At 38.6% G+C, this 25,592-nt stretch overlaps 2 protein-coding genes across 2 annotated transcripts; one reads left to right on the forward strand and one right to left on the reverse strand.

Moving 5' to 3' along the window:
* Positions 1-1,631: 1,631 nt before the first annotated feature.
* LOC106919693 (long-chain fatty acid transport protein 2-like) lies at positions 1,632-13,305 on the reverse strand. The gene is made up of 10 exons (XM_014990234.2): positions 12,720-13,305; positions 11,352-11,561; positions 11,086-11,244; positions 8,996-9,120; positions 3,757-3,951; positions 3,469-3,559; positions 3,184-3,382; positions 2,870-2,967; positions 2,649-2,779; positions 1,632-2,559 (listed from the first exon to the last, which is right to left on the reverse strand). The coding sequence occupies exons 1-10, from the start codon at positions 13,198-13,200 to the stop codon at positions 2,383-2,385; spliced, it is 1,866 nt and encodes a 621-aa protein (XP_014845720.2). The 5' UTR covers positions 13,201-13,305; the 3' UTR covers positions 1,632-2,382.
* Positions 13,306-20,078: 6,773 nt separating this feature from the next.
* gatm (glycine amidinotransferase (L-arginine:glycine amidinotransferase)) lies at positions 20,079-24,452 on the forward strand. Its single transcript, XM_014990232.2, has 9 exons — positions 20,079-20,413; positions 21,295-21,513; positions 21,603-21,798; positions 21,909-22,099; positions 22,262-22,399; positions 22,516-22,680; positions 22,791-22,854; positions 22,952-23,068; positions 23,144-24,452. The coding sequence occupies exons 1-9, from the start codon at positions 20,345-20,347 to the stop codon at positions 23,254-23,256; spliced, it is 1,272 nt and encodes a 423-aa protein (XP_014845718.1). The 5' UTR covers positions 20,079-20,344; the 3' UTR covers positions 23,257-24,452.
* Positions 24,453-25,592: the final 1,140 nt, after the last annotated feature.

Here is a 25,592-nt window from a genome sequence, read left to right on the forward strand (position 1 = left end):
TGGTTTTTTTGTGTTCATTTAACTCAAAACTTACAAATCTTGAACCTGAAGGAACTTTTCACTTTGACTTTACTTGAAACAGTTGAGTTCAATGCCAGTTTCGTATCCCACGTCTGACCAACTCAATTTATTATGATCATCCAACTCAATTCACTAAGTCCTTCCAACTCAATTTGCTAAGATTTTATAACTTAATTCATAAGGGGGGTTAACATGACAAATTTAAGTCACTCTTACTCAAATCATTTATTTTGTTCTAATAAACATTTAAAATCTCTTCGACTTAATTCTACAGAAAGTCAACTGAAACCCCGAATTGCCTACTGATCTGCGTATCTGTGTATAAATGTGAGTGCAAATGGGTGAATGTGATTGTAGTGTAAAGCACTTTGAGTGGTCAAAATGACGGGAAAAGCGCTATGTAAGTTCAGTCCATTTACCGTATTTTGAAGTAAACTAAATGATTTGAGTAAGACTGACTTAAATCTGTTATCTTAAACATACTTAATAAATTTGTTTAAAAAATTAACAAATTGAGTTGGATGATTATGATATATTGAATTGGTTAAACTTAATAAATTAAGTTGGATAAACTTAATTGAATTGCTTGTTACCCACAGAAGCAATTCGATTAAGTTGGTTCAACTATTTTCTTTTTAGAGGGTATGAGAAACATTTTTATGAATCTTAATAGTCTGTTGAGTAACCCTACATGTGGAAAAAAAGGAAATCAAAGATTAACTTTCATTGCTCTATATATTCATTATCTAACTAATCAAACTGTCCATAAAGGAGTAACAAATGATATAATACCTAAAAAAAGAACGGAAGAATGACATGCCTCCATGAAATGAAAGCACGTCATGGAATGAAATGACGTGAGTCCAACTGGACTCACCTGAGTCCACTCAACTGGACTCAGGTTTAACCTGTTTGTATTGGGCAGGAATTGACCCTAAAAACAGGGTCAATTCCTGTTTTTATAAACCGATATACTAACTCTCTAAAACCTTTCATGTTTCTGATTATGTCCTTAGACAAGACAGAAGTTCTGATTTTATCTCTGTCTCTTTCCAGGACAAAGTCGCAGACTGTCGTTCTCACCCCATATATGGAATTGGACTCCACTGTTTTGGGTTTATTTGAGATTTCTGGTAATTATGTAGACAATTCATTTCGTATGTCTACAAAATGAATTGTCCGTTTGTCTTTAGAAATACCAAAATCTGACATTTGTGTGAATTGACGCTTTATAAATAAACTGAATAACTTATCAATCCCTTAGACTCTTTACAAACATCATAGTCACTGCAGAGATAAATATGCAAATCTCTTCCACTATTTCTTTAAAAAGCATTTTAATATTTTAACTACATCTTGTCTAAATTTCTCAACCAGAAATGTTTCCGAAAATACTGTTTTTGAGATGCACGTCATATTAATAACGTATATGATATAAAAGTAGGAAGTGATACAAATAGCTTCATTATCACTGTTTAAATTAAAAGTTCAAGTAAATGTATATTAAAAAAACAAACATAACTTGACTTTTTTTAAACATATCACGATATTTTCAGACTCTAGTTGTGAAGCAAAGTTCAAATCAAGTAATAAAGGTTTGATTAGATGTGTTTTTTGCTAGCAACTGTACCTTTATTGTCAGTCAACTAAACACTTTTAAAATACTTCTTGGTCTCGTTCACCAAAATAAAAAAATGTCAGCAGTAAGAGAAGAGTCAAAGCGTGAACAGGGGCGTTGGCGCCACCTTGTGTTCTCCTTCTCTTTTGACATCTGGACTCGTAACATCAGGCTCCTGATGGGCAAAAATACTGAAAACCTACACAATTTACTGCAACAGTAACTTTAAGTTTTGGCAGTTTGACTTATTTTCACAGACACTGGCTGATAACATCAATTTCAAATAAGGATGTTATCTATATGTTTTTTATAGCTTACAGATTATTACTTCAACTGAGCCCTTCAAGGCATATATATAAAAGCAATACTTATGGAAAAAAGGTCACATTTTGTAAGAAATTATGAAACATTATCCATGCCATGTTTTAGCTGTAACAGGATTTACCACATTCCATCTCTGAAAAGATAAATCTAAATGCAAATATGACACCGAGTTAAAAAAAAAAAGGTCTAAGCAGTTAATGCAGCATGGCAAGCAGTTATTATGCTATTTAGAGCAACGTAGTCTTATGATTACCTTGTGAATGTGCTTGTCGGAATACAACACTGATTACTGTGTATGTTTAAAAAGAAAAAACATGAGGATATTTAAAATGACATTTGTCTCCCTGAGCTGTAAATCATTCGTTAAAAAACAAAAAACAACAAATGATTTTCGTCTCTCGCTCGGCCAGTGGAGCTCGTTACAGCTTGACGCTTCCTGACAGGATGGAGCGGTAGACCTCAGCCGTCAGCGGTACGTAGCTTTTCGCTCTGTCGTCGAGGACGTAAAGAGGCTCCTGGATGTTTTCCGGATCAAACCCCTGATTCACTAGCTTCACTTTCATCTGCTTAAAAGTGGCTGTGACTTCCACTGCACTCTGGAACGAGAGGAAAGGGACTGATCACAGCCGCGCGTTCACAGCAGAACAAAGCCCGTCTGTTTGCGCTCGTTTCGACTGAATTTTACCTGCAGTCTTATGAAGCGAGGCCGTGCGTATGAGGGCAGGTAGCTAACAACGTGGTCATAAAGTTTACTTCCGTCAAACTGTGCGTCGTTCTTCAGAGTGGCAGCTGCCATTCCCGCGCGCCCCTCGTGCCCTGAATGAAAATAAAATAACATAAATTCAAACAAAAATTCAGCTGTAATAAGAAAATTATGCTAAACGATATTTGCTAAGTGAGTATTACCTGGCACTTGCACTCCGTAAACATTGGCCTCTTGCAGACAGTCACTCATCGAAAGGATGTCGGAGACCTCAGTTGTCGCAACGTTCTCACCTTTCCACCTATGTCCTCAAAATAACTTGCAATCAGTTGAAGTCTGTATTTATTTATTTATTTTTTTCTGGTTTAGACATCTAGTAAAACATAAAATAAAAGCCAATTAAGGATTTGGTAAAAAAGAAATTCTGGTTCATTATAGGTAGAAGTAAAAGAAAAGCGTGTCCTCTCTGCTGTTTTATCTAATCAACAAGTCCACTGTGAGGAGAAGGGCAGTATACCTGAAGGTGTCCCCGACACGATCCTGGAAGTAAATGAAATTGTCTTTATCGATCCTCATTAGGTCACCGGTGTTGAAGTAAAGGTCTCCTTTTTTCAGGACATTGCGCAGCTTTTTCCTCTCCGTCTGCTCTTCGTTTTGAGCGTATCCAACAAAAGGTGCGATGTCTGTAATCTTCGACACCAGCAGTCCCGTCTTACCTGGGACGAAAAGACCAAGTTCAGAATAAAAAGACCAAAAAAAAAAAGAAAGAAAAAAATCTGTCACTGCTGTAATTACTCTTCACCTTTCGAGGTCTCAATGCAGAGACCGTTAGCATCTCGTACCGGTTCGTCGCGCTCTGTGTCGTACTTCACAAGTGTGTAGGGAAACAATCTCTGCAAAGAGTATTGAAATTAGAGTCCAGTTAGAAAAATTGCTTTTAATGTGCTGCCTTTGTAAACATTCCCCCCAGTAAAAACTATGTTTGATGGATTTAACACTTCAAACGTGGCTTTATGTGTTAAAAACTCATTTGAGCACATAAAGCCGTGTGTGCACAGTTCAGCTATGCGATGCATATTCTCACCCTTACCTTGTGCAAAAAGTGAACTCGTCCAACTGCTCCTATTTTCCCTGTGTAGTTCAGGAATCCTATATTTCCCTCCGTGGAGGCATAAAACTCGAAAACGTGGATGTTTCCAAAGCGACTCAGGAACTCTTTCCAGACTTCTGCTCGGAGTCCGTTGCCAATGGCCAGTCTGACTTTATGGTCTTTGTCATTGTCCCTCTACGGATTCATGCAAAACAAAAAAAGGAAACATTGAGCAGTTTGTAAAATGTAAATGCAACACTAATTTACAGGCTCCAAGTGTTTATTCTCTATTGACATTTTTATGAAATAGTAGTTTTATCTGCAGGTTTGACAAACACAAAACAGCAGGATGTTGAAACAGGCTTTTGATTTATAAACTATTTTACAGCTTTGTTAGCATCTGTACTGACACAGACCAAGTCTAATACAAAATCTATATTTTTTTTTCCTTTGCCTGACAAGGAAATGTTAGTAAAATGTGTGATGTACAGTAACACTGGTGAATGTTGCGACTTCAAATTAATAATAAATCGATCAAATGTCTGTCTGGTTTGAGTCATAGCAAACAGAGTCCAGAAAATGAGTAGTCTACACAACTAAAGCAAGAAGTGAAATTTATTATTTCCATCTCAACAAGATTTTATTGAAATATTTGTTTCAGGCCGACATCTGATTTGTTGCTTATCAGACAACTTAGTTGCAGTTTCCCAAATGAATTGACCACCTGATGCTGGATTTAATAAGTTTCACCAACATGGGCAACCTTCTCTTGTGTTTCAAATATATTACAAGCTTAGCATTGCCTAAATGCTGTGCTTATGGTTAAAATAGTTAACTAATATTTATTGCAGTCACTTTTATTTTTAAAAATAAAAATAGAGTCAATTTTAGTGCTTAGCACTTTAATCTGTCCTAATTTATATCCAGTTAAACCACAACTTGAAGTTGAGAAACATCCAAAAAGTTGTAAACTAGAACGTTTTTCCATCATATGTGCATTTATTGAGTAAAGCCAGCAGCAAAAAGAATGTTTTTATGAATACAAATTAATGTATATATATATATATATATATATATATATATATATATATATATATATATATATATATATATATATATATATATATATTTACTAGGGCTGTGTAATAATATTAATTTTGCAATATATATATTGATATTTTCTTTCCTAGAAAAAAATCGATATTCATCCGCAAGTATCGTAACATCCAACTGTCACCTTGCTCACTCACTGCTTGCTTCGCCAGGAGAGTGATTCAGGCTTAGAATCACTTAGAGTGATTCAGGCTTAGAGTGATTCCTTCAGATGTTAAGTGTCAAGGTTAAAAAGGTATCAAACTATTCAGAGCAGGGTACTTGGTGCACTTTATTTACTTTACAAAGGCATGTAAGCTACAGTTTGTACTGTTTCAATTAAAAGAAACATGTTTTCTCACTACTTCTTTGATTCATTTTGTCCAGCTGTCGACTTTAAGTCTACATCCATGTCCAACCAGAGCCAGGTATTGTGTAGTTGGTGCTTTTAATCAGTTTTCAGTTAAATTAATTCAATCCAACTCTATAACAGTCACAAAATGTCACCAAAATCACTCTGTCCCTCTAAAATCTTTCAGAAAATCGGAAAAGTGCATTGAATTGTATCGTTTGCTGAATATCGCAATATATATCGTATCATGAGCAGAATATCATGTATCGTGAGATTATTGTATCACTACAGCCCTAATATATATTATATATGTGTGTGTGTGTGTGTGTGTGTGTGTGTGTGTGTGTGTGTGTGTGTGTGTGTTATTTTAAGATTATTTTGAAATTATTTGATTTTGTTACTTTTGAAATTTGAGAGTTAAAAAAAAGTCTGTAAAACCTTTTGTAATACTCGGTTTGATCTTTTTCTCGTACTTATCTAGATCTGGAACTTCAATGCTTTTCTACGCTTTGTGACGCTGCGTGGGAGCGTGACTGCAACAGATTTTAACAATGAAAAACAGAAGCTGTGGGTCTATCAGCTACATTTTCAGACAGAATCAAACACAGGCTCGCTTTTCTGCAACACTGCAGAAAAGCTTGACTTTTTGCAAACTGATGTGATCAGTTTTAGCTAAAATTGACACAATTTTTGGACATGTTGTTACTCCTTAAATATAAGAATCAAGACTAATTGAAACAAGTGGAAATATGTCCATCCCCTGACCTTTGTCCCATGTGGCTTAAATAGAATGACCATCGACTTGAACTGTAAACTAGCACAGGAAGATGTGGCCACTTGGCTACTTGATATGTCTTCCAAAGTAAAGGCCAGCATCTATTCCGAGAGATGACCAGATAAAGAAATCTGGTGACTCCTGCGACTCGTGCGCGCTGCAAACTGACACTCCGCTCCATGTGATGTAATAAGATGCTCTGAATGGCATACAGGCACAAACTATGTATGCAGTACTACCAAATACAAATAAGCGTATGTGACATGTAACTACGATGATGTCAGTTCAGACATTTAAATAAATAAATATAAAAAAAAAGGTCTTATTTTTATGCTGCCTCGAACGAGGTAGGTGAAGTGGGTGAAGACTGGAACACGATAGTGAAGATTTAATGATTTCTATTTTGGAGAGCCAGTTGTGCTCTGCGTTGGGAATGTACAGATTTGGAAAGTTCCCTCTGACAAGACCTGCCTGTGTGGCTACTTGTTGCAGCCGCTCCGCAGCGCTCTGCCTCTGCCTGATTTTTTAGGCCAGAGCAGCGAAAGCGCTGCGAAGGCGTATTGTTTTTCAAATGTTGATTATTATTAGCCCCGAGCAGCGAAAGCGCTGCAAAGACCTATTGTTTTTCACCTGTTTCTTATTTTTATTTTTCTTGGCGCAAATGAATTGACTTTTTGGGGGCTTTATCATATTCAAAAACTCACCAAACTTGGCAGACACATACATCCTGTGTAAAATTTACGTATTTCATGGTTGATGCAAAAATCGCAAAAGAAATGGCTCAACAGCGCCCCCTAGAAAATTTCAAAACACTCTCCCATTCACCTTAGTTTATCGGTGAGAGACATCAAATTTGGCACACTTGTAGAGCTCTCCAAGATGCACAAAAAATACAATTAATGTGCAAGTATGACAGGAAGTCGGCCATTTTGGATTTAAGTTCCAATTTTGACCCAATTTGGCCATTTACAGCTTTCGCATTTGATCGAATTCCTCCTAGGAATTTCGATCGATCGGCTTCAAACGTGGTCAGTTGGTTCAAAAGGCATGCCCGATTAAAAGTTATCAAAACAGGGACTTTTCGTGCATGCTGAAGGGGTGATACCTGGGGTCAAAGTTCACCTACTTGCCAAGAGATATGAAACGGTTACATTTCCTAGGAAACAGGAAGTGTCATGTTTTGATGAACTCTGTCAATGCTGGCTGAACCGTGTGGGCGTGGCCAAATGGTGAGTTGCAGTCCCTTGCTATATACATACGATTGTCTCTAAATCACACACGTCATGGCACCAAACTGGATACGCATGACCTTTATTCACTGCTAAAGACCCCAACACCATTGAATTGTAATTTGACTCCAATGCGGCCCCTAGGTTATTCCATCAGCTAGATCTCCTCGCTACATCGGCCAATCTGCACCAGATTTTTGGTGAGTCGTCAAGGAGCACTGCAGAACTCATAGATGTGTATTGCCTGGTGGACAGGTGCAGGAACTGGGCAAGAGCATCAGCAGGGCTGGTGGGTGGTGGTGCTGGAACCCCCGCGGTGGCTAATAGGCCGGAGCGGCGCTGAGCTGCGAGGGCCATTCGAGGCTGCTTACAGCTTTAATTTATTTATTTATTTTTTTTTACAGTGATTAAGGTTGCCAAGAGGAGGGGAGTGTCTAGAATATCCTGCTAAAAGCTCCTGGGTAATCTTGTTTTTTTGTTGCAGCTGCACCAGTAAGTAAAATGAGTGTTAAAGCCATTAAAAATGAAAGGTTTGGTCAATTTGTTACACCAACATGACAAAATTTGTTGCATTTGAGTTTCACAAAGATTTTCAGTAAAAAAGTACTTTAAGAAAAAGGATGTTACGGAAGTGGACTTTAGGAGAAAATCCTAAAACAAGCTCAGGAAAAACGTAGTCCAAACCAAGACCAGTCTGGAGAACAATAACGTCACCCTGATACTTTGAGATTTTTGTTAGTTTCCCTAGATTTAACTAAAAACTCAGGGAAAAGTTGTATCTTTGAGACTGGATCCTGATAGGAAATAGCCTAGAGATTGAGTGGATTTATGCACCAATCAATCAGACATTTTTTTTTTCTGAATTGGCTCTGACTTGGGATCCACAAGTTAAATTCTGAGAGATTATTACTCTGTCCCTGCATGTAAAGCCAGAAACCAGTATCAGCCCATAAAAGCCTAATGGTTGCATCTCTGATCCAAGTTAAAATGGGTTGTTTTGCTAAGATGTTTGTTAAATGTCAACACAAGACTTGGTTAGGAGCCTTTCATGCTATTAGTCATTCAGCCCATGAAGCAAAAATAATCCCCTGAACCTGGTCAAGGTATGAAACTCAAACTAAGTGAAAAACAAATCTGGGGCCAAATCTGGCACACCGAAGCTTTTCATGTGGGCCTCCGGACTCTAAATTACATCAATAAGTGCTTCCAGTTTTTTAACAAATCTGCAAAATTCACACAAAATCAACAGATCCCCAAATTTTTTTCTGATTTTACTGACATTTCTTTCTTAAAATTGGCCAAAAACATTGGGTTTAAGTGACTGCTGCCTCAGGATTAGTTGATGTCACACTATAGTCCGTGATTGATGCAGCGATTATTAAAAAGTCTCATTTAACATCATACGTTAGTGCAAATATTGTAAAAAAAATAATAAAATCAAATAAAAATCCTTACAAATATTTCTAAATTAGCACCACAAAATCTGTGATACAAAATCCTGGATGGACTGACCAGTGTGAAGAGATGTTCAATATTGTCTAAATTTAAGAAACACTTACTGAATGCTGAAACAAACAGATGTGTTGATATTTTAACAGTTTAATGGGTTTTAATCAATACAATCTGGCGCAACCGGCCCTTTAAGAACATTCAGATGTTTGATTTGGCCCAAAATGAAAATGACCCACGCTTCCTGCTTTAAAGGAGGCCTGGCTCCTCGGACACAGTATGCAAAGCAGTAATGGTTTACCTTTGAGTGTATTACAAATATTGTCATCATTTAAATTTTACCTTTGGTGTGCAACAGAGGTAGCGCATTACTTCTCCGATATACTGAACGACAGTCACATTGTACTTCCTGCAGTCGTCCCAGAACTGAGAGGCAGAAAACTTTCTTTTCAGAACTAGAGTTGACCCTTCAAAATAAAACATCACAGAGCACAAACATTACAACCTGATAAATGAAAAGTTTGTGCATCGTTAACAAATACTTTCCTGTTGCTTAGAAAATTAACCTGCAACAATAACAGCTCACCTTTTGAAAAATATGATATTATATTCAATTTAATAATGAAAATAAAAATAACAATGCAGCGAGTACTCGAGTTTTTAGTTTAACCATTCATCTTCAGTTAATTTAATAGAAGAACTATCACATTTTGAGAGAGGGGGAAGACATGCAGCAAATGTAACCAGGCTGGGAATTGAACCTGGGACCACCGGCATGAGGACCAAGGCCTCAATACATAGGTTGTGCTTTGCCCCTGTGCCACCACAGCACCTGAATTTTAATATTTTTAAACTGTGCGGCAAATAAATGAATGATTCAGACAACAAATCTGTGATAATTCTGCACAGCGTCAAACTTCATCAAATACGCACAATGCTTGCACACACACATGCACTCTCTGCATGACCTTTTGCCTATTTAGAGAAAGCGCAGCCAGAGAAGGATCAGAACAGATTATTGGTTCCTTGTGACAAAAGACTCTTTCACTGGGACTGAATAGGAGCAGGATAATCAGGGTCTGTGCAGTGTGCAAAGAAACAGAATCCATCTGCAGTTTGCAAATTCATAGCAATAACCTGAGTTTAAAGAAGACTTTAGAAGATCTGGAATTGCTCTGGTCATAAATAACCACAACTCTGATTGTTTATCGACACTGATGAGTGATTATATCCTGGGTTATACAACTAAAGCTTTACATCACATGTGAAAAATCTCATCTTTGTGTAACAGAGAAGATTTGTCAGGTTTACCTGTCTTAAGTTAAGACATCGCACAAATTGCAGAGAAATAATTGATATGATCCTTAGGTTTAGGTAAATTTCTTTATTTGCAAATTGAATGGGTAGAATTTTTTATAATACTTTGAAGATTGTGAAACTAGCCAGAACCATCAATCTGTGTGTCAAGCTGCCAGGTCAGCGTGCGCTGGGGCAGACGTCAGAAAGGCCTGACAGGGCCAGCAGCCGGTCCCAAAGACTTTTATTTATTTTTACTGATTGTGTGTTTAGCAAACATTGTACTTTAAAACTCATAGGCCCAAATTAGGTGAGTTGCATTAATATTTTGGGGATTTTTATGAATATAAACAACATTCAGGTATTTGAAATTTATGAAGTTGTAGTTGATTTCTTTGGGACCAACATGGACTTATTAGCTGTGGGACACATTAAGCGTACCATGCTTCAATTCATACCTGCTGATGTAAACGACTGTGTGTTAATATACTGTTTATTGCATTAGTAGAAGAATTTCTCCTTAGTGGATAGGGCACCAAAAATGGCTTCAGGGACCGGGGTCCTTGTATTTTCGGCCTTGAGCAAACAGGTTAAAAAAAGACAAGAAAGATTATGGTGGGTGGGCTAAAAAAATAAAAGATTATTTTAAAAATTATCTATGAAAAGTAGAAACAAGTCTGCAGAGCCAAAGCAGACAAAAAAAGACAAAAACCATAAATTTCTGAGAAAATTATTATTATTTTGCTAAGTATACTTGTTGAAATCCTAAAGAAACCTCTTAGAAGCAGTTTCGAAGATTTCAAAATTATTAACTTTGTGTTTCAATTCAGATTGTTAACAGAGTAAATTTGGGCAGTTTTATTAAAATTGATCAATATCTCATATGTTTATTTCCCTGCAATTTAGACACAGTGTAAAAGTGTCCACACTGCTTACATTGGTTCAGATAAACATCCTGCACTGCGTCACTGATAGTCACATGACTGAACAAACGCCACATGACCACTTTAGCACTCTTTAATGTTATGTTTAATGTTATTATTTTTCACCAAATGTGACAAATGATTAAAATAATCCGAATAATAGCCAGTTAAATAAAATACAACCCATGTTAACAACATTTTTTGTGTTCCCACCTGTTTCAATGCAACCGAGAAATCCAACGAGAAACCCTGCTGTGTGGTACAGCGGCAGGTTGACGTACATGACATCCTCGGATTTTACACCGTATGCAGTTATAACAGCCAGAGCTGATAGTAGGCGATTCTGATCGACCAAAGCTGCCTTGGGAAGACCTGAAATACAGCAACACGCACATAAGTGGTGTTTGAAAACCAAAGGATTCACTCCACGACTTGTAGGAACAGGTTACCACAAGATACCAAAACAAATGCTGAAATACCGGTAGTGCCAGAGGTGTAAATGTAGACGGCAGGGCTTTTGAATGTGACGTGTGATCTGATGGATCGAGGTAGCGGTGTGTCGGCGGCTTCTTCCACCTTATCAGAGAAGCTCACGATTCCTGGAGTGTCGCAAGATTTGACCAAGAGGAGGACCGTGACACCCTGGTCCATCAGTGAGGGCAGCACGTCCTCAACTGCCTCTTTCAGCTCTGTAAAAAAAAAAAAAAAAAAAAAAAGAAAGAGCACTAATATTCATAGAAGGCACAGACAAATTACTAAACATTTATTTGAAAGATCTTAAGTTACAAGCATTAGTTTCTAGCTGCAATCTATTTTAACAGCAGCCTACAAATTTATTGAAAGAAATACCTAAAATTGCTTTATTTAATTGTTGTATACCAAATTATTAATAACTCAGAGCCTCTGGTAGCTTTAAATTATGAGTCAATGACTTCTTGGTTTCATTAGGCAGAAACATGATGCGACATGAAGGTGCATTTCCGTTATTCACAAATTCAACAACGCAGCCGCCTTCAGCTGTGTTACAGCTAATTTTAGTTAAAGACAATTATTTATTAGTGTAGGATTTCTCTCCCCAGTGAATAAATATGGTAAAGAAAAATTTGCATTGTTTGTTTTTAAAACTTTCTGTGCATACAGATAATAAAATGAAAATGTAAAGATTAAAATGTATTAAGAAATTATGATTTATTGTAACCTTACATCTAAGGTAAAGACAGCAGTATAATAATGCCTTTTAGTTTATTTCAAACAAATCAAACCCTCAGCTCCCAAAAGATGAGCAATATGATGATGATTTCTCAAGAGAAGGTTGTGTTTATCACATTTTTAGCAGATTGCAGTGATATTTTTTTTTTACTTTACAGATCCCCATAAGTACTTAACATACAAAATACCCCAAAACACACAGATAAAAGCCAAACAACTGATGTACAAATAAATAACCACAACAACTTTGCAACAACAGAATACAAAAGAAAAGAATACATCACAATCATGAATTTCCTCAAAGGGCCAGTTGTGGCAGAGAGTCTTAATAAAACTAGGTATTAAACTACTAAAATATTACAGTATTTTTCTCAAACTATATGCAACATCTTTTCACATTAATGCAATTTGGCATAATACGAATTTCATTTGACTGATAAGATTATAAACGTAAACAACAACACTGTTATCTTGCACCATCATGCACCATCATAGAAATAGCTATGGTGACTGATGCAATTTCTTTCTCTCTTTTTCTTTTAACTCTATCAAGATTTGCTTTGTTCAGTGGTTTAATTTTCTGTCACATAATCCTGACCGAGCCGCTAAAAACCACTTCTCCCAGCAGCTCCCCTTACCTGCAGCTGCAACCAGCACCTTGGCCTTGCAGCAGTTGAAGCAGTGCAGCAGAGACTTGCTCCGGATGTTGTAGTTCAGGAGAGCGACGGGAGAGCCAAGTTTAGCCAGAGCCAGCCAAGTAAACAAAAACCTGGGCTCGTTTCCCATGAAGAGTGCGGCGGTAGCTCCAGCCTCGAACCCGGGATGAAACCGGAGCGCGTTGGCAATCTTGTTGCTCTCTCTGTCCGTGTCCGCGTACGTGTAGGTCTCGTCTCCAAACTTGACGAAGGGCTTGTCTGACAGCGCAGCGGCTTGCTCCAAGAAGCGCTCCAACGCGAAGGACGGAGGTCTCCTTCTTCGGTTCGCTACGTAGCTGACTAAAATCCGCACCAGAACTCCGGCGTATCGGAGATCCAACCATAAATAGGGGAAAAGGGTTTTCAGCACGAAGGGGACGATGAAAGCGCTCGCTAAAATGGTAGAGAGGAAAAACAACTCCATGGTGAACTTTCTCCACAAGTTCTAATGTCCAGTCCTGACTGGGAAAAACATTCAAAACGAGGGCGAAAAGGCGGACAAGTGGGGCGGAGCATTTCCAAGAAGTTCCTGAAATGAGCGGAATGAAATGGAAATGTATTTGTAGACACAAAGACATTGGATACATGTAACAGATCCACAGATTTTCAGCGAGGATAGTTAGTTTTATTTATAAACCTCCAAATCCCCCAGCGTGAGGCATTTAAGGGCACTCAGAGGAAAACAGGTCAATCTACTTAAGTTGATGCATCAATCTGCAGCTTGTCGGGGATCAGCTGACTTGACTAGGCATTATAACATCAATATATCTTTTTTTTTCTTTGAAAAAACAACATTTAGGTGATCAGTATTATTAAAAGAGAATAAGAGAGTACAACGCTTTATGTTTTGAATGAACACAGTCATATGGAGTAGACATAATGCAAAGAACTTAAGGTCAAAAAGTTTAGAAAAGAAAATCACATGGAGACACTCCAAGCTGCTTTTGGTCCAGCTCGGAGTTGGTGAATGAAATTTGCAATATATTATGAGTTAGGGTGTGTGTTTTTGGTTGATTTATTGTTATTGTTTTCCTGGGAAAGTACTTGGTTTGAGAGGGGGCTGCCCAGTGGTGGAGAAAGTACTCAAAAAATGTACTTAAGTAAAAGTACAAATACACAGACAAAAATGTACTCAAGTAAAAGTAAAAGTACCACATTAACATTTTACTTAAGTAAAAGTAAAAAAGTACTGACTTTTAAAAATACTTAATCGCTAATATCATTAAGTGTACCGATCGTATTTAATTTTAATACATCAGAAATGTCCCATTTTAATTAACAATGCCACAGATAAACCATGTTTTTATTGCGTTTACTCCGTAACATAGTTTAGACTTAGGATTCTATGCATCATAATTTCAGGGATGGAAACATCTTGTCTCCTGTCCTAATACAGCATGAACTTCACTTTTTGTTGCCACTAGTAGCATTTATTTTGAAAGAAATCCAACTGAAAGGATAGGCAGGAGAGGACATGAAACCAAGGAGCCACGTAGCAGAGATGTAGTCTAGACCACCAAACCCGAGACCAAATCAAGACCAAGACCAGCACCCCATGCTACATGACACAATAAAATTAAGTGCACCTATCAAAATTGCTTCTCAAATTGATCTGATAGATCCACATTCCCATAAAAACACCTAGATATAAAATACTTAGAGCTGAAATAAATTGAACCAGTATCAATTCAAACTCTTCTTCATTCTGTTTTGCTTTCATCTCTGTGCCACAATCCACAGTGGTCTCATGCCATCCCTAAAAAACCATAATGCCCTGGGCGGTTGCCCATATTGCCAATGTCAGAAACCACAACTGTCTGGACTATTAAACTGCACCATTAAACATAGCAATTAATGGTAAGCAACGCTCAACTATGAACACTGTCCAAGGCGCAATAAGCAAGAAGTAACCAAGCAGAAGGAGCACCTTGACTGTTCTCATCCTCCCTCCTGCTGCAATGTCTGCCACCATGACAGGAGACGAAAACAAAGAGCAATGAGCATGCTCTGTGTTCCTACATTGTTTTATTTATTCCCCCAATTATATATATCTATATATATATATATATATATATATATTTCATATATATATATGAAATAAAATAATAGTTACTGCAGTGTACACAGAGAATTACAAGAACAAAGAATGGCTCTCAGTGAGGCTTCAGTCCTATCAACCTTAGTAAAGATCCGTCCAGAAGAATCGGATCGTTCCTGAATGTCATATTACTATATTGCACTTTGGTCACAGCGTTGTCCCATATATGTGACAGGTCAGTCAACAGCTCCACACAATAATTCAGCGCATGAGTGACAACTTTTTTCATCGCAGATGCAACATGTGCCTCAGTACAGCTAGCTTTGCTAGCATCACGTCCACAGATCTTACCTTTCTTTAAGCTTTCCTTCCAAGTGACGCTAAAAGCTGGACTAAATCCCCACCGTCTGTGAAAGCGAAGCGCTGCTGATTTTACATGTCGCCATATATTATGGTTTATGCAGCGCTATTATATTACTGACGATTAGACAGACATCTTCTCCCGCTCAGAGGAAACCACTGCGCATGTCTTGGAGCACCGCGTGCGAGTAAATGGGGAGGCGATGGGTTACAAGCAGACACGTAAGTCACGTTATTGGTTGGATTTTACGGCGCCACCTTAAGCCCCTGAACTTCACATTTTAACAGAAAAAAAAGCGCAACGGGACTTGGATGTAACGAGTAACGCGACAGTTTTGTAGAAATGTAGTGAAGTAGAAAGTACAGATACTTACTGTAAAATATAGTGGAGTAAAAGTAGAAAGTACCCATTATTATATCTACTTAAGTAAAGTACAGATACACGAAAAATGTACTTAAGTACAGTAACAAAGTACTTGTTCTTCGTTATTTCCCACCACTGTTGTCCTAACCCTGGACACTGTCCAGGGCCCCCATCCTTTTCACACCACAGCCTCTGTCGAACATTTTTATTATTTTTTGCTACGTGCTGCCAGTAGGACGGGATAGGACCAAAAAAAAAGAAAAAAAAAGAAAAAGAAAACAGGGCAGCCTTTACTTAATAATGTAATGGCATCACAGGGATTCTTAATTTGATACATACATTCACCTTAAAGAAATATGGTGAGAAAAACATCTTTGTTAGCCCAAACATTGAAACATAAGGTTTGATCATTTGAAAAATGTAGATGTATCAAAGGAAATTAAAAAAGCAGAACGAATCTAGAATGGGTACATACTTATTTCCAGCATTGTAATCTTTAATTTTAATCCCTTAGACTATGAGTACATCAAGATATACTTGAATCATTCCAGCTTTTGGTTTTAAGGAGTGACCATGGTGCTGGATGGAAGGTTTTAACATTCCACCTTTAAATGCGATTCCAGCCGCTCTGCAGATGAGGGCCTCCTTTATTGTGTATTCTGTTTCACTATTGAGTCAGGTAAAAATTAAAAAGTTATGCAGTTTAAAACAGCCTGCATGCTTTTCTGGAATACATCTACATATACGGCTTGGTGGGACTCAAATGCAAACAAACAGGAATAGTTTTCACAATGAAAACAGACTTACAAAAAAAACTAACAGGATGAGTGTAATAGAATAAATGCTCAGCTGCTGTGGTACATTTCTCAGATCAGAATTAAAATTCTCAAAGCTACTTATTCGATCTCCAGTCTGTCACTTGTGCACATCACAACAGCAATTCCTCATGTCATTGCAAGTGCTTAGGTACGTCCACACGAATGACCATGTACAATTTTTTGTTTCTTACATTATCAATTTCTTGTGTTACGTTGATTAAATGTATTACGTGGGTCTCTGTTGAATAGCCCCAACCCCAAAGCATTTAAGAATTAGTTTGCCATATAAGACTTCATATGCAAAATGGTTGAACAAGTTGTCATATTTCTATGTATTTCTGTTAGACTTTGTTTTTCCAAGACTGTCCTAAGTTGGTTAAATTGTTCCAAAATTAATCCTGACTTTTGTCAGTGAAGGTTAATGTGTGAAATATTAGCTCAATCAATAATCAAACAGATTTTCTGAAATAGCTCAAAGGTACATTTCATAAATTATCAACTGGGAAGTATGAAATGTAACATTTCTGACGATGGAAGAACATGGAGTTAGATTGGGTCAACACTGGCGCAAAAAGTGTCATAAGCGACACATAAGGGGCACCACGCTAGACGGTGGAAAAAACATTTCTAGTCGGCAATTTCTGTTTTTTACAGCTGTTTGTGCCTGTGTAAATAATATCAATAACAGAGGCACAATACTGATTAGGTACCCCCCCCCCCACATACACACGCACACACACACACACACGCGCACACACACACGTTAAGGCACTCTAGTTTGTGCCCCTTTGAGAACGTTCTGCAGTGAGGTTTTTTTTCTCATTTGAATTGTGCTGTCAGAGAGAAGAGGAAGAGAACCCTAACCCCAGTGGACGGAAGAGGCCAAGGATGGCAGTGAGCTTCTGATGCGATACGAGCCACACTTGAAGAGCATATTCTCATTGATGGGCTCACCAATCTTTTTATAATTGGTTGCAGACACAATTCTTCACAGAGATCCTCCCCCATATCCACGCACAACCTAAAGAATGTATGGAATGAGGAGGTGCACTACGTGTAACTCTGCCAATTAGCCAGATCTTGTTGCTCATGACTGATTTGTAAAAGCAGCAAGAATCATGAAACATCCACAGGCATGAATACATTTCAGAAGCATTGCAGTATAGATTATGCTAGTGTGTTTGTGGGAAATCTTTTTCAAATGCCCTTTTGGCCTCAAGCAGTCTGCTTCAAATTGAGGTTTTTCTTCTTTTCTTCCCCTTTTTGAGTCCAGCTTAGGCTGGACTCAGCTTAGGCTGGTAGGTAGTGGGTAGTGTTAGGTTCGTTCAGATTTGCTCAACAAAAGGGGTGAAGATGCTTCTCTAGTAACTCTTGGTCACCTCAGTTCTCCTGGCTTCAGAAGCAGCTTAAAACCAAAGTTTTAAAAGAGCTTTTCAGCTACATTTGTGGTACAAATTGAGGGAGAAGACTAAAATAACACGGAGGTGCATTTATACAGCGAATTATACAGGCAGGACAATGCAGGGAGGTAATCTTAGAACTGAGTGACAAACTTCACTGGAACTTCCATTTAGACATAAAAAGGGCATCTCCTTCCCTTGTTTCATTAATAGCACTTTATTGCTGTATTTTATCACAGACTTCTATATTTCATAACTACACATTACCTGCCACATTTCCTCCTCTGGTTCCTTCATCCCGTCTCTTATCAGCCACTCTGAGCCACTTTGTACCAAGGTTATCTCAAACAGTTCCTGCTGTCCTTCAATTTCACAAAGATATAAAAAGTACATTCCAGTTACACAGATGGTGACATGTGGTAAACACATAAGCTTAATGTAACACTTTCACACAGTGAGGCATGTTGGTCTCCAATGTTATTCTTATCAAAAAACTTAGGTAGTGGCGCAACAGTCAAATATTAAGCAACAAATTCAACAACCCACAACGATTACAAAAGAGACTGTCCTGTTTAAGGTCTTGCTCTGACCTAAGAACTCTTTTAGTGGCTTGGTATCTCAAATTGTGCTGTGTTAGATGAGAACGAATCCTGCATGCTTATTGTAGAAAAGTTGAACTCATGAAAGTTGAGAGAGAGAGAAAAAAAACATGCATAATTCTGAGACAAATGGAAAGTTTCAGCCTCTTTCTGTGGATGTGGCATTACCGTTCCCTTTGTCCCTGAAACTCCCCTGGGATGGCGATGAATCACGTACACCCCGACAGATGCCGATGTACCCATCAACCTGCAAAGCACAACACCTGCATAAGTCACTACACTGTTTAGATAAGCTACACGCTTATCTGCTTTATACGTCGCTTGTTTTGCCTGGGAATTTCTGTTATGCAATTCCGCTTGATTCTCTTCTCACTTCAGTGCTCTGTCTGGGATTTCTCCCGTCGACCTTGATTTCTCGGGTAGAAATTCAACTGGGCCAATCAGGAAACAGAAGGAGAAGTTGTGAACGGCGACATCAGTTGTAAGCGCTGTTTTAGAGCTGTAGACTGCCTGTATAGTTTGGCAGTGGTCAGAGGAGGCGAACAAAGCCAGTCCAGTCTATGTTGGTGACGCCTCCGAATATTGAATTAACATGAATGGCCGCCTCATTCAGCTCAGCACGTCTCTCTTCTCAGTGGGACATAGTTGTTTACAGCACACAGAATTTATGGTAAGCTCATTAGCAATTTAGTGAAATCATTTCTCAATAGCCGAGAGCCAGCTCGGTACTGTTTTTTTTACCAGGCTATGTTTAGCCTGGTAAAGCAGGCTATGGTGCAGGAATGGTGCAGAAAAGCAGGAATGGTGCCATAAAGCAATCTGTTAAGGATGCTGTACTTGACCGATTTTTTTTTTTTTTGTCAAATATCAGTCATTTATCAATCATTTGATACAATAAAAACAACAAAGTAGTCAGTAGCAGAAAATGCTGCTTGGCATTTTTCCTTACAATTGGGAAAAATAATGAGGCTTTCCAACATTGTTGATTGGTTGCTGTTAAGCATTGTTGTAGCAAACAACAACACAATCGACAAAATGCACATTTTCTACCTTTCCCACATTTACTTATGAGCATAATAAAAAGGTTACACAAATCCTAAAAGTTCACTAGGAGATGAAAATCTATCTTCTTCACCATGTAGCCCTTGAAACGCAGGAATCAGTCAAAGATTTCTTTATAGGGCAAGAGCATATCAGAAGTCACTGAGGTCTGCGGGTGGGAGGGGGCGGTTGTGAAACTCATGTGAGCACAGTCCAGTGAAGCATGTGCTGTGGGAGCCTGTGCACAGCTCTCTCTATCGCTCCAATTGTATCAGCTCTGCTCAAACCTTTCTGACTTCCACACCGCTCCTAACAGAACTGATTAAAGATTTTCACGAAGCTGCGTTCATGCAAAACACACAACAAAGAATACAGGACGTCATCAGTCCTAAAGAAACACAAGCAGATCACCTTAAACCAGCTGCTGTGTATTAGATTAAATATAATACTCAAAATATGTATTATGTTTGATTGATTTTTGTCATTTGTCAAGTTATTTCATTTGGGATTTGTGCTTTTTAGCACTATTCGTAGTCTGATACACGAAGCCCTGAAGGCAACTCTTTAAAGCTAAACTCAAAGACTGCCATCAAACTTATAAAAACGTTGTTGCTTGCAAAACATCCTTGAGCGCTCCACGTGCGCATCCAGAAACAGCCAGCCGAACCGAACCGGTTCTTCATCCATTTTCAGATGTCTTTGAAGCTTCGGACGCCAAAAGCCCAGTTGATAAGAATTTGCTGGCGTAAGGGATTGTGTTTCAGAAATGCTTTTTCTCAAGTCACGTTGCCTCACAACATGAAAAACGACCAATGACCTCAGAGACACGTAGTCTCTGCTCCTATAAAGTTGGCTGTGAGCTGAAGCGTCTCCTTTCAATAGCAAACAGAGAGAGAGAAAGTTGGATCCGGTGCTGCCCTTTGGTTTCGCTCATTATTTCTGTGGACAATGCTGCGAGTCAGATGTCTGAGAGGAGGTAGCAGGGGGGCCGAGGCTGCCCATCTGATCGGAGCCATGGTTTGTATTCTGGTGGTTTTATTTTTTTTTCTTTTTTTTGTTGTTTCTTTGTTTTGTTTTGTTTTGTTTTTCAGCAAGAAAGAGAAATCATGCTTTTATTTCGTCTCACTGATCTTTTGTTTCAATGAAAACACAAGTCTTTAAAGGTGAATAAAGACATTTTGTTTGACTTTTTTCTTCATGACATCTGAGCTGATTGGGTTAAACTCAGGTTAATTGATTTATGGATGTGTTGGTTGTCTGCTCAACCCTTTAGATGTCTGGAAGTGCAAAACTAAAACAAGAAATGCACTGATCACTTCAAAGAAAGTAAAACAAGAAAGATTGGATTTTTCCTAACGGCGCAGGATGTTTTCTTCCCTCTATTTTGTTTAGTGCCTGAGCGACAGCGAACAGCTGTTTCACAGCAGATGGCTCTCAAACTCTGTGACTCCGGAGCTGGTCTGGAGCCAGCGGGGCCAATACTGTAACCTCTATCTCTAAGAGATAAGGCTTCTTAATAACACGTGTACTTTGGCACCCAACCAATCTATCCCACTGAGATCAGTTTTCTTCGGCGTCTTGGAGCAGTTTCATCTTTGCTGTGTTTCTTTGATCCTCTTTTTTTTTTTTTTTTGCTTTAAGCTATGTTGTTTTAAAATTTTCTTCCAATTGTTTACATTTGTCTTGCACCAAAATCAAACCAAGTTCATTGATAAATATGCTCATTTTGAAACAGCTTACTGCTCTGCGCTGATGACCAACGACTGTATTTTAAAATCAAACAGTTGATGCATTTTCCACAAAAAAAGGCTATTTATTTATTTATTTGCAAATATTTTCTCACAAATTATGTAATCCGAAGCCTGAGCTCAAAGCTGATCCGTTTTCTTCTCGCTCAGCTTGGCCGGTCAGTTGCAGGTTGGGTGCAGAGGACCTTCCAGAGCACTTCAAGTGCAGCAGCTGCTGCTCAACGCCAAGCAGCTGAAGAGGAACCTGTTACTGAGCCCATTCAGCAGGAGTGCCCCGTCTGCAGCTACAATGAATGGGACCCTCTTGAGGAGGTGATCGTGGGGCGAGCCGAAAACGCCCACGTCCCTCCGTTTACTGTGGAAGTGAAAGTAAGCGTCTCCTCTGACCCGTCCAACAAAGTGCAAATTGTAAAAGTGTGACGGTGATGTTAACTGTCCCGTCGTGACCGTCTGATCAGGCCAACACATACGAGAAGTACTGGCCCTTCTACCAGAAGCATGGGGGCCAGTCTTTTCCTGCGGACCACTTGAAAAAAGCCGTTGCTGAGATTGAAGAAATGTGCAATATCCTGCGTCACGAGGGCGTCATTGTCAAGAGGCCAGAACCCATCGACTGGTCCGTCGAATACAAAACTCCAGACTTCAAGTCCACAGGTGAAAAAGGCGTCGTGTAACATTGACAGGTGCTGCTGTCGTGATCTGACTGTTATTATTATCTTAATAGCTATTATTATAACGAGTGTGCATTGTTGAACATGTTGCAGGAATGTATGCTGCCATGCCAAGAGACATCCTCATGGTTGTCGGAAATGAAATTATAGAAGCTCCAATGGCCTGGAGGGCTCGGTTCTTTGAGTACCGTGCCTATAGGCCTCTGATCAAGGAGTACTTTAGAAAAGGTGCAAAGTGGACCACAGCTCCTAAGCCAACCATGGCTGATGACCTGTATGACCAGGTGAGGCACTCAAACAGCAGCAGCAAGGCTGTTGGATCAGGTTCTTCATATCGCCTCTGAACTCTTTGCCCCGTGACGTTTATAGTCGTCGTACGTGAAGAGAGACCAAGCCCCACAGTTTAATTGCTCTGGTGTAAATCATTCTTTTCTCCTGTCAACCAGGACTACCCCATCCGCACTGTGGAGGACAGACACAAGCTGGCTGCCCAGGGGAAGTTTGTGACCACGGAGCACGAGCCCTGCTTCGATGCTGCTGACTTCATTCGAGCCGGGAGGGACCTTTTCGTCCAGAGGAGTCAGGTTCGAAGCATTGCTCTCGTGCCAAGCAGCACTGATTCAATCCACAGGGAATCAGAACTGAATGCACGGTTGGGGTAGGTCATGAGGCTTTTTCTCTGCATACTGCCCCGACGCAGGTTACAAATTACATGGGAATCGAGTGGATGAGGCGCCATCTGGCCCCAGATTACAAGGTGCACATCATCTCATTCAAGGATCCCAACCCCATGCACATTGATGCCACTTTTAACATCATCGGCCCCGGATTGGTGTTGTCAAACCCTGATCGCCCATGTCGCCAGGTATTTTCAGAGAGAATACTCTGCTGCCCTCTTGTGGATGTGAAAATAAACTCTTCATGACAGTTCTCGATGTTGACCATTGCTATTTTAATTTTTTATCTGCACCTCAGGTTGACATGTTCAAGAAAGCCGGCTGGACTGTTGTGAAACCTCCGACACCTTTGATTCCTGATGGTGTGTACTTCAGCTAAAGCTTGGTTTGAATTGAAAAAAAGTTGTTGTTTTTTTTGTTTGTTTTTATTACTGAAAAAAAACCCAAACCTTTCTGCAGATCATCCACTGTGGATGTCCTCCAAATGGCTGTCCATGAATGTGCTGATGCTGGATGAGAAGCGCGTCATGGTTGACGCCAATGAAGGCACAATTCATAAAATGTTTGAAAACCTCGGTGAGTGCGACACTTTTAAATTATTCTGGTGTGTTTTATTTTAAAACCTAAATATATTGTTTTTGTTTCGAGTAGGTATCAAGACCATAAAGGTGAACATTCGCCATGCCAACTCACTTGGCGGTGGCTTCCACTGCTGGACAACCGATGTCCGCCGCCGTGGTAACCTGGAGTCCTACTTCCACTAGCCTCGCCAGAAAAAGGCAGTTTTTATTGAGCTTTAAAAACTAAAGCCTCAATCCGGAAGCTTCTTAGATACTTAAACATCACTAAAAAAAAACGATTGAGCTTACATCTGATCAAATCTGCTGTGTGCAAATCTGAAATCCTAACTTGGGAAATTTGTTTAAACCCATGTGTTTTTTGGGGTTTTTGTTTTTGGTTCCACCAAAAGCTCCTCTCCGGATTGTGTCTTAATTGAACATTTATGAATGATTTTGGTCTGCTGGACCTTGGAGCGCCTTTGCAAGCAGCTTTGTTAAGAGATAAACAGCACATACAATACATGCTGAATAGCTGAATACCAAGAATCTTTGGTTTATTTCAAACAGGAATCTCAATATTAACTGCATTTCTGGCCTGGCAGGCATGAAGCTTACCCATCTAAAAGGGTAAGCTTTGGACAAGGTACAATTTGGTATGCGAATGTCACTAAACTTGGGCACAGCAGGTTAGAAGCTACCTCTGTTTGAACACTCAGGGTGCTTTTCCTCATCCAGACCTTCTTTTCCTTGTATTCTCGCTACAACTACTCATAGGTGTAGGTATCTGGAGCAAATGTCTCCAATATTACACGTCTTTTTCTTTTGATATCTGTAATAAGACGAAGTAACATTTAAGAACCAAGGAAACTGCATAATGAAAAGCACCCTGAGGAATCACAACTCTACCTTTTTTCCAATATCTTTTATATAGAAACGTGTAAAACTTTTGGGTGGTTCAAGACACCATTTTAATTGATAACATTTGTAGAAACATTGATTAAACTGGAAAACTTCTGCTTTTGTTTTTACAACTCTTTTTATTGGATTTCCCAGCAACAAGTGTTTTTATATATTTTCATAAAACTCCGTGAGGTCCATATCAGATTTTGTATACCTTTTTCCTCTGCTGTTTTCTCCTGTTGCATATTTGGGCCAGTTACAGTACATGCTGCCAATCTTTTTCCGCTGAGCTACTTATTTGCTTTTACAAAACTGAAAATGCATGAGGGTATAGTTATTTCATTTTATGTGCTGCTTACGCAATTGAATGTCTTAAAATGCGTTAAATATTTTAGAGGAGATGAATTTGAGAGGAAATTTGGTTCAACAGAGTGATGATGCAAGTGATGTTTTGTAGTATGTCATGACAGTAAAATGTAATTAAAAAGACTCAAGTTTCATTGATTTGGCTCTGGATTTTATTTTTTTTTAATAAGTTTTAATTTACTTGTGAAAGGTAAAATAATAGTTATTTGTTACATTGTTTTGAGTGAGTTATGGTTGCAAAAATTAGCACTGAGCCATATTTTAGAATTTGATGACAGGAAACAAAGTCTTTAGATATTTGTTTTTGCTTGTTTGTTTGTTTCATTTACTGCTTTAGGGATAATGGCTTCTTCCTCCCTGAGTGGCCATGGTAGGAAATGACTCATGTCACTGTGGATAATGTCACTTCCTTACTGGCTTCTGCCAGCATTTTCACAAAGTTTGTAGCTTTTGTTCTAGAGTTGATTGCACCTCTCACGCTAACATCTTTCTGGACCACATGATGGTTTAAACTTACTTATAAAAAAAATACCCAAAGAGATCATCTCTACTCATTTTCCATGATGTCACACAAGGAAGCAGTGGATTCAATGTGTTGCCTTTAGACACATTCACTGCTGCGCCACCATTTAACATAAATGATATGATTGAACCAATCAGGAGCTTAGGAAGCAATGACATCATAACCAGAGCTTTCCCAAATAGTTTAAAGAAACAGCAAAGTTAGATTTGAATAAAGTAACAAGAATTATCAGTAAAATATATATAATTATGCGGGCATTTAGCAAATATCAATAGTTTTAGTGACCCTACCGGATATAATATCAGAAACTGATTTAATGTTAGAAAGGAAACGATCATGCATCATTTTATAAAGTGTATTAATATCTAGTTTCACCCCTATTTTCCTTTAAAAATGAAAAAAAATCAACAACTCAGTTCCCTCCATATTTAGTGCTGTTGCTAAAAATGTAACAGGTTTTCAATAATAAAAAAATACAAATATTTAATAAATAATAAATATATATAGTAAATATTTTTATACCATAACCTCACACTGTAAAATTTAGAAAAAATTGAACCATGAGTTTAAATAAATAAATACAGTCTCTGGGGAAGATCCTCTCTCCAATTTAGAAAGTTGATTGTTTTTTTTTATAACACATTCCCTCCTGTAAGGGTAGCTGTGATAAGAGCTTAACATTTCCCATTAAAATTTAGTAAAATGTTAACATGAGGAAGAAAAAACATAAAATCAGCAAATGGAGGGAAGT

This window comes from Poecilia mexicana, unplaced genomic scaffold, assembly GCF_051168715.1.
Source record: "Poecilia mexicana isolate PSO_F unplaced genomic scaffold, ASM5116871v1 scaffold_3, whole genome shotgun sequence".
Taxonomy (NCBI): Eukaryota; Metazoa; Chordata; class Actinopteri; order Cyprinodontiformes; family Poeciliidae; genus Poecilia; species Poecilia mexicana.